Source organism: Halyomorpha halys, unplaced genomic scaffold (genome assembly GCF_000696795.3).
Source record: "Halyomorpha halys isolate HHAL.00 unplaced genomic scaffold, Hhal_1.1 Scaffold67.1, whole genome shotgun sequence".
Classification (NCBI taxonomy): domain Eukaryota; kingdom Metazoa; phylum Arthropoda; class Insecta; order Hemiptera; family Pentatomidae; genus Halyomorpha; species Halyomorpha halys.
This window is the reverse complement of record NW_027111562.1, coordinates 698,811-708,687: the sequence shown is the minus strand read 5'-3', so window position 1 is coordinate 708,687 and position 9,877 is coordinate 698,811. Positions and strand designations below refer to the sequence as shown.

The 9,877-nt window shown below is 32.2% G+C and overlaps 1 protein-coding gene across 1 annotated transcript in view; it reads left to right on the top strand.

The window, feature by feature from the left end:
* Positions 1 to 9,877, top strand: part of LOC106692699 (paired box protein Pax-6) — a 190,304-nt gene that overhangs the window by 95,882 nt on the left and 84,545 nt on the right. Inside the window, exon 3 of the mRNA XM_014438795.3 lies at positions 3,718 to 3,885. Coding sequence (XP_014294281.1) covers positions 3,718 to 3,885 — 168 coding nt within the window. The remainder of the gene's footprint in view (positions 1 to 3,717; positions 3,886 to 9,877) is intronic.

The window sequence follows — 9,877 nt, the reverse complement described above, 5'->3', positions numbered from 1 at the left end:
TTTCGAAAACCTTAGGACGCTTTTCTTCCCTTAGTGTAAGAGACCACGTCTCGCATCCATAAAGAACAGTTGGTGCGGTAATTCTTTTGTAAATTCTAACTTTTAACTTTTTGGACAGAAAGCGCGAGCTTAGCAATTTTTATATTGAAAAATAACCAGCATTTGCCGTCTCACTAAGTCCCCACAACCTTATACATCCATCTTATACGCGGGAAAGAACAAAAATATATAAACATTTCATAATTACTAGCGGAAAATAAACATAATGTCAACAATTCTAGTCTAAATATAATACTGGCGCCCATTAGAAAATAAAAATTTCGACGAGACGACTTCCTGGAGAAAGGAAATTCGCTAAAACGAACAAGGTTAGAACCTGAGGCCACTGAGAGCAGTACACTCGTTGCGTAATCTAATCTCCAGCTCTGGAGTTCCAGTCCGTGTGTCTATAACATAACTCTGTATTTATATATATTGATGATCACTTTTCTCTCAATTAATGGTCACTTTTCTCTCGTATTCAATCCTTACAATCCAAAATCCTTCGTAAAATCCTCAATGCCCCTTACTTTGTCACAAATAAAATCATACATAAAGACCTTAATGTTCCCTATGTAACCGAATTCTATCCCGAACCAGATATCACTCCTTCCATTATAAACTTCCTAACCACTCAAACCCCCTAGTTTCTAAACTTGCATCCTCTTCTATTCCTGACAATCCTACGAGGCGCCTGGAAAGAAGATGGCCACGAGACCAGCTAATGTAAAATGTCATTAGAGTGCTACCCCAATGGATAGTTTCTCTACAAGCCTGTAACACTCCAATTTAACTTAGATCAGATTTATTAAATGTATTATAATGTACAGTTATAAATAGCAATAAATAAATATTAAAAAAAGCCTGCAGTGAAAAAAAAATGTTTTTTTTTTAAATGATTTTTAAAACTAATCATCAAACTCAAAATATACCGAATACGAATGTGATTGGTGAGATATCATAACTAAATTTAATTAAATAGACATCCTTTATAATTCCTTGAAAACTTATGTATTATACATGAGTAGAGCTCAGAAAATCTCTGTCAAATCAAAATAAATATAATTTCTTATGTCTACAATCCACCATTAAAAATGTGATGTATACCGAAACGGGTTTAATTTTAGGTAGTAAAATACCATTTTGTGCATGTTGCTGAATTTTTATTATTGGGTGAAAACAATTAAACTATAATACTAAATACAACTACGTTCATAAATTCTAGTAAGAAAGTAGGTCTCGAAATATTTATTTTATTTTAGTATGTATGAGATCATTCATCAGTATTACCGATTGCCCACAACTGTGTGGCAGATGTAATATCTATCAATAAATAAAAAAGTATTAAAAAAAAAAAAGATATTGGAGGAAATACGTTCGAGCAGATAAATAGGTTCAAGTATTTAGGTTCTACAATAACAAGAGAAAAAAAAACCGAAATTGAAGGGGAAAATAAAAAACCTAATTAAAGTTAAAAATCACTAGTTATTTTTCTCGAAATTGCTGAACTCGCTCATTTTGTCCAAATCTTAAAAATTAGAATTTATAAAATTATTATCCTTCTCACGGTTCTTTATGGATGGAAAACATGCCCTCTTACACTAAGCGAAAAACAGGGCCTTAAAGTTTTTAAAAATAAAATAATTTATAATAAAAAGGTGAGTTATTAAGAGAATTTAGAAGACTTCTGAGGTTGCACCCGGTAAATATTATTCAGGTCTCAGCCTAGCGGTGAATAAGTTGGTTTGTAAGGTTGTAACATTTAGTAACTGGCCAGTAAACGTCCAAGGCGTAGACTAAAACGTAGATGGGAGGATTGCGTTAAGAATGATTTGGGTTTAGAGGGACATCACTGGACTGATTAGTGATATTGCCATCGAACCTTCGGCTTCGCTAAGTCTTTGTTATTATTCTATCTACTATTAAATTCTGAATTTCCGTAAGTTTTCGATGCTAGCTTAAGAAAAATTAAAAAAAAAAAATCTTCACGTAATAGACTTTCCTAAAGGCCTCATTACATGCTTCATGAAACAAAATGATATAGACAGAAGAACCTTCCATTTTATAGAATTGCATAACCAAAAAATAATATTTTATATAATACATTTCTCTAAAATATGAGCGGAATATAAAATTCACTTCCCCTATAAATTTTTCAATTTTTAAAATTTATTTTGATAATGCAATATAGTTATATTATATTCAATTAGACTGAATTATGTTTATCCAACTCCAAACAGTAATAAATTTTATTTATTTCTTCTTTTAATTTATTGGCATATGATATTTTTTTTTATTATTTATTTAATGTAATTTACAACTGTACAAAATAATACAATAGGTAAATATGTAGTATGTTTCATATACACTTGAAAATCTTGGGAAGGAACCACCCATTGGTGGTACTTCAAACATTAATTTGAATTATAAGGTCCCGTGGCAATCTTCTTTTCAGACGCCTCGTAGGATTATCGGGGATTGTTAAGGATGAACGATTAAGAATTAATGGGTTAGGATGCTTAAGGAGTTTGGAATGAAAAGACGCATATCTGTTTTGGGTCAAATCTGCAACGAATGGGATGTTAAGGTCTTTGTGAATGAGTTTAATTGTGACGTAATAAGGAGCATCAAGGATTTTACGTCATATGATATTTAAATATCTGTTGTTTCAAATTGATCTTGAGTGAACACTTGAAGGGCTTTACATTCCGCTTTCAGTGCAAATTTCAATAAAGAATCTTTTTATGAATCATTCGAATTATTAGATATTATTTAATATCTTTACTATTGTCTTAAAAAAAATTGTATCAATGTTCATTATCAAATATTCTTTGTTATTACCTTAAATATGCAACCTTCCCATCCTTAAGGACGATTTTAAATATACATTTATACCTCAAATCTCACAATTATAAACTTTTTGCAGGATATTTTGCCCAGGTCAATAAATTTAGCCAAATCGACATATTTTGTCACTTTTCAATTAAATTTTAAAATATTTAATTACAGATTAACCTAACATTATTATTACTCATTTATTTATCATTAAATATTTTTATATATTTGTTATTTATTTACTATTATTACATTATTGGTCTGATAAAGAATTTTTAATGTTATTTTTTAAGTAAATTAATTTTCTTTCTAATGAGCATCTGGAATGTTTAGTTTTTGAATTATTTGAATGTGGCGACATCTAGAAGGCCTTTCGAAAAATTTGAATGTGAATTTCTCATAAAATGTTATATTTTTTGCAAAGCGCGTAAAAAAAATTCACTATTCGTAATAATTGTTTCTTACGTTTACTCGGGGATGTATACATTTTGGTGCTACAATGTAGAAGAACAGGTTGTTCGGTCATCGCATACTGAATGCCTGATTTGGCATGTAGGCACCTGGGTTTGAAACCCTACAAAATATAAAGCAATGAAGCCACACTGTTCAAGAGATGATCACTGCACAGACAGACCAATGCCAAAAATAATTTTTTTATTGTTTGGACTAAAAAGACTCAAAAGTTACAAAGTCCTTTGAAAATTGCACATCGAAATTTTTAACCGACTACAATACATTCCTTATGTAATAACGCTAGGAAATTAAAAAGACATTTGTAATATTTTATTTAGTTTTATATTTGTAAAATATTATAACAGTTTATAATAATATTGTATATTTCAGGAGGAGGAGGCGCTGCAGCGAACACACTGAGAGAACTGTATGCACTCGCGGCCACTCAGCAACCACTCGCCAGTTTGGTGACCCACCAACAGCGACTGCTGGAACTCTCCAGATTCCGGCACTATGACCTCCTCTCCCACCAGCAAGGTGCTGTCACCAAGCTACTAGGTCAGTTTTTCATATATATTTTATTTTTAGCTGTGAGGCTCCATTAAACAATCGAATTTATCCTCGCAAAATCCTGAATGCTCTTTACTTTGTGACAAATCAAGTCATCCATCAGGACCTCAATGTTGCCGATTCGGCCAGAACCAGATATCAATCCTTCCATGATAAAGTTCCCAACCACCTAAACCTACATATTTCTAACCTGGATCTTCCTTCATTACCACTAGAAATGTTATTAGAGTTCTATCAATGGATTATCCACATATCTGTAACATGCCATTGTATAACTGACATCAAATCTAATGGTTGTATATATTTTGAATCTGTTAGTCTTGTTCTCGTAAAATGTATTTATTTGTTAGTTTTTTGGTAAACTGATCTACTGCTGTGACTATTATTAATGGTCTGATCTCACATTGCCGTCTAATAGTGAATTTGTTAAGCGGGTCACTGGAGAGGATCTAGGAGAGTTAATTCAGGAGAGCGAATTTGTTGATTGGGTGAATTTGGAACAAATTCGGAAACACTATGAAGTGGTGAAATTGGAGGATCAGAAATGGGAAAGAAAAAAGTAATGAATTGAAATATTTGTATTTGGTGTATAGACCGAAATTAAATGTAAAAGGAAACTGTGGGGAAAAAAATTGTTTTCTTTCTATTTTATAATAACATGTAATTTATATATGTCCGATTACGGTTTGATAAGTATGCTGTGTGAAAGAGCAACCTGATGTATTTGAGCAGCATAAATGAATAAAGTATTTCTCTCTCTCTCTCTTTAATACAGGTATACAAAGTTATGAACTCATTATTTATATATCTTTCCATTTAGAAGCTCAACAGTGTTACTATATCAGGATAAAATTTCAAACTGTATGAAATTTATCATTGTTTATTTCTTATGGATAAACACCAATGAGACGGTATTTGGGGTGCGTATGACCAGCATTAAAACCACATTAATATATTTGGATCAGATACAAAGGTTTTCACTTAATTTCTTTTTTCTACCTTGTACGATTTAATATTATCATCCTTCCATCAAGGAAAGATATAAAGGTCCTGGAAGGCGGATGGCCACCCATCGACCGGAACTCAGGTGTACCAACAAACACAATGAAACAAAAAAGATGTTCCAGAAGGCCGATGCACCTGTACCACCGTTAATATACTACCGTGCCGCCAGAGCGGGCCATTGTTTCGGCAAGACAAAAAAAATGTTTTCGGTCCTAATGAAGCTTTAATTTTGACATGGATACATTTATGCATGCATACGTTTCGGCCTCACACCAGTCATTTATCACTAATGTTCTGTGTGTCATCTAATCTTCAACGAAAGTTTTTTTTTTTAATTGTTTGAAACAGATGTCGTGCGAAAAGATAGATCCCTTTAAATGAGCTTGGACACCTTCGGTAACATGTGTACTGTGTTCGGGAAGCAGCTGCCTTCCCCGCTGCTCCCGGAGGAAGAAAGGATGTTATCTAACAAGATTTCCTTACGCGATATCTATGCGGATCGTGATGATAGATCGTGAAGGAGATTTAGAAAGCACAACATCTTGGGGTGACTGCACCGAGCCACACTAACATACCCCATCTTGCTAAATAAGGAATTGTACTCCAAATACACCACATCGAGTGAAGATGTTACCGGCGATTGTGTTAAAGCGTAATCATAGTGACCTCGAAACTGCACTGATTCGATTCCGGTCTGAGCGGGTTTTATTTTATCCCCATATCACAGATTGAAAACTTGACCCCACTCTGTAGGATGACTCCCAACCTAATGAAATGACCAAGGAAAAAAAATAAATATCATTTCAATCCGACTTTTGCCATAATTTCATGACGTAGCACCTCTAGTTCACACTTCAATTTAACTTAATTTTTCGTAAGCAACATTATTTTAATTTTAATTATATTATTTCAATTTCTTGAGACAAGGTAATTATTTATTAAATAAATAAAAAATTTGTATCCTTTTTTGTCTCAACACTTTTTATTTTTCATCAGTCCAACGTTTCGGCAATTTTAGCCATCCTCAAGGACATCTTCAATTATTATTTCTTCCTCACATTAGTTTAAAGTAACTTTTGCAGGCTATTCTGCCCAGGTCATTTACTTTATTATAAGTTAAAAGCCTATTTTTTTTTAAAATTTAAAATTATTAATATTCAATTCTTCTTATATAAGACCTCCAACAACAAATTCACTACCATATAACAAACCATTTATATTATATATATATGGTCTTATAGTGGATGGTCTTATATAAGAAGAATTGAATATTAATAATTTTAAATTTTTTAAAAAATAGGCTTTTAACTTATAATAATGGAAATGACCTGGGCAGAATAGCCTGCAAAAGTTACTTTAAATTAATGTGAGGAAGAAATTATAATTGAAGATGTCCTTGAGGATGGCTAAAATGGCCGAAACGTTGGACTGGTGAAAAATAAATTGTTACTTGGTTTCATCATTAATTAATGTATATATCTCTCAAAATTAATGAGTAAAATATCATGGACCATATTACATACATGTACATAATCTCTACTGTACATGAAGGACACCATCAGAGCTTTACTTAAACGTACAAAAGATTATGAACAGATATAACAGTGTGCATATATACAATACATATTTAGCACCATTTAAATGTTCTTACAATAGCTCTATCCATAGATAAAACAAGAAAGATAAATAAAAATAAGATAATTTTAATACAATAACTCCTGTATACAGATATTATTTATTCTTATTTGAATACTTACTTAGTGGAAACACCAGGTTAATTAGTTACTATTGCTACCAACTTCACGTATTCTTTTAAGCGGTGTTGATCATTATATTCGCCAATAACTTAGTAGGCAAGTAAGTTATATAAAGGTTTTGGATAAGTGTAGAAAAAAACAATGAATACAATTTAATTTTGAGTGACACGTAAATGCTTACTGGTTCACTGAGTTTAAAATCGATAGAGCCCTTTTGGATAAAATAAAAAAAAAATTCAAAAATCGATTCTATAAGTTGGAACTTGTAGTAAGTCGATTTTAGTTAATAAGTTAATGTTACATCTGAGGTATTTGTAATTTCAATTCCGTGCGACTTAATATTTTTGAACTATAAATATGAATTCGCATTCGAAATTTTCCTCGATCGCACTACCATCACCTTGCTATATATTCCATGTATAGTTAAGTGAAAGTAAAAATATCATTAAACTATATATTCAGTTGAAAAATTTAAACGTTCACCGTAACAATGGAAAGTTTCCTTCGAGCCTTTCTGACTGTTTACACTGGAGAATATCGTCGAGTAATGATGTAATTCGATACCCATCCAGGTAAGTGATTTTTATTATTCAACCTGTTAAATTGTGTAGCGCGATCGCTTCCTACACTGAGACCAGAAGAGACAAGGGTTGAAAAAGTAATGCCGGCTGCATCTTAGGGTAGCAATTAGATAATTTTTCCGATTGGGCCAACCTCCAGATGAATTATCGATAAGTCCATGTTGATCGGAGAGTGTTGGCGCTAAACTATTCAAATTAGTCTCCTGATCCCCACCGCCCTAATGAAGGCTCGCTTCCTTTATGCTTTTTATTTTCCTGAAATATTCATCGCCGGGTAGTTGAGGGGATGATGGCCATTACTTGTGTTGTCCGGTCGCCTTGGAGACAATTATGATAATTGATTGTGGGGCCAATGGGACACGCGAGAGGTGTACTGCCATGTTCAGGAATCGTCCGCTATGAGTAAACACAATCTCGATTAAGATAACAGAGGGGAGAAATAATCCATATAATAATCTTGAATATGGAGGCCCATATCTTGACAGTTTTAAATAAAACAATTTGTAATAAAAAGCCACTATACATTTACGTTTAATATTCCCTGCCCAAATAAGTTCTAATAAATCCCACCAAATCACATTTACCCTTCGTCGTAAACCCATTATTTCTTGTCCTACAATATCCTTTAATAATACCCCTCTTATTCCTGTCGAACAGATCCTTTACTTAGGACTACATCTAGACAAACGACTGACATGGAATCCACATACAAGACTAAAAAGACAAGAAAGTGATCGTCGATTCCGACTATTACAGCATTTATTAGACAAACGGTCTAAATTGCCAATCCATTACAAACTTGTTTATTAGTTAACTACTTACTTAACTACAAACTTGTTTTTATAAACTTGTTTGATGTTTTAGCATGTCTATATAGGATATTATGTCTATATAGTATTTAAAAAGTTATATCTCGGAAAGTATTGAGCGTAAATAGCTCTATTAGGGCTCATATTTTAGTAAAGTTACTCTACTTCAAATTATACCTTAATTTTCTTCTGTTGTTGGTAGTTTTAAAGGTATTCAGCTCCAAATGAAAAAAAAAAAAGTTTAAATTTGAAATTGCAGCCATTTCTTATTCAACCTATACATGGCAGACTTAATTTTGACTATTGATTATACATTGTTTTCATTAAAGTAATCATAAATTGGGGTGAAATTACTGACTTTTGGGCTCTTATAATATTAGGAGGATATCTTGAAAGTTTCAATGCTTGTTACCCTCACTTAACAGGCTTACTAATAACTCACTGGGTGTCAACTGTTGCAGTCATTCCCATGGTGGAAACTGTACAATAGTTGCCGTCATGACAGCATTTACTATCTTAGTAGCACTGTTATATGCTGCGTTTATACTGGCATTATAGTTGGCAGAACATATCATAGCAATTAAGCCGTGTTAAATTTATATGACGATACGATCCAATGAAAAAAAGAAAAACGAGAAGCATTGCAGAGGCAAAGCTTGGCGAGGAAGGCCTTGCCCCGGAGCAAACTCAAACACAAGCACAAGATCCCTATCGATGGCTAGCGGTATATCGATATGTAAATCTCTTCATAAATCGATTCCCTGCGCTAACCGCATCAGCATAATTGGTGAAAGTGTGTCGAAGACTGGTAGCACGCAGGACTCTGCATACATTGATGAATCCGATCTAGAATAAGTTGCCTCTGATAAAGATCTTGGAGAAGTTATATCTCACACTTGCTTATCTTTTCATGCTACATTCGAAAATAAAATGTAGCTACCACTGCACTCGAGGCAGAAAAAGATTTTGTTTTTAACGAAAACTTAAACGAAAGTTAAAATATTTTGGATGATTATTTTTTTCTCTAGCCTAGTAACCCTATACAAGAGAAATTTATTTAATATTAATTTGTATATAATCCATTCGAAACCGCGTTATATGTAATGCAAAGGTTAAATTTAAGTTTAAATGTCATTATAATTATGCGTTATGAATATTATAAAAATGAAAGAAACAAGAAATGAAAATATATAAATATATGATAAAAAAGCAGAATTTTAGCATTTAAGTAAATTATATGCACGAGTTCATAAATAAATTAATGTTATAAAAATAATTAAAGAGATACATTTACAAATTCCTATAAATATCCAATAAACTATCATTATTATTATAATAGTACAATATAAATTATATAATATATAATAACATTATACTATAAAAAAGAAAAAAACATTAATTGAATAAATAACTGCACTTAATAAATCACCTTATAAATATGTGTAAATAGAGAGAGAAATACTTTATTTATCTATGCTGCCCAAATACATCAAGTTGATATCTCCCACAGCATACTTATCAATCCGTAATCGGACTTATATAAATTACACATACATGGTATAATCAGAAAAAAAAAAAGAGATACAGTAATAAGATATAATAAACAATTTTTTTCCCCCCTACAGTTTCCTTTTACAATCCATTTTGGTCTGTACAACAAATACAAATGTTTCATTCATTCCTATTTCTTTTCTCATTTCTGCTCCTCCAATTTCACCCTTTCACAATTTTTCAATTCACCCGATCAACAAATTTGCTCTCCGGAATTCACCCTCCTAGATTCTCTTCAGTGACCCGCTAAACAAATTCAATAATAGAATATATAATA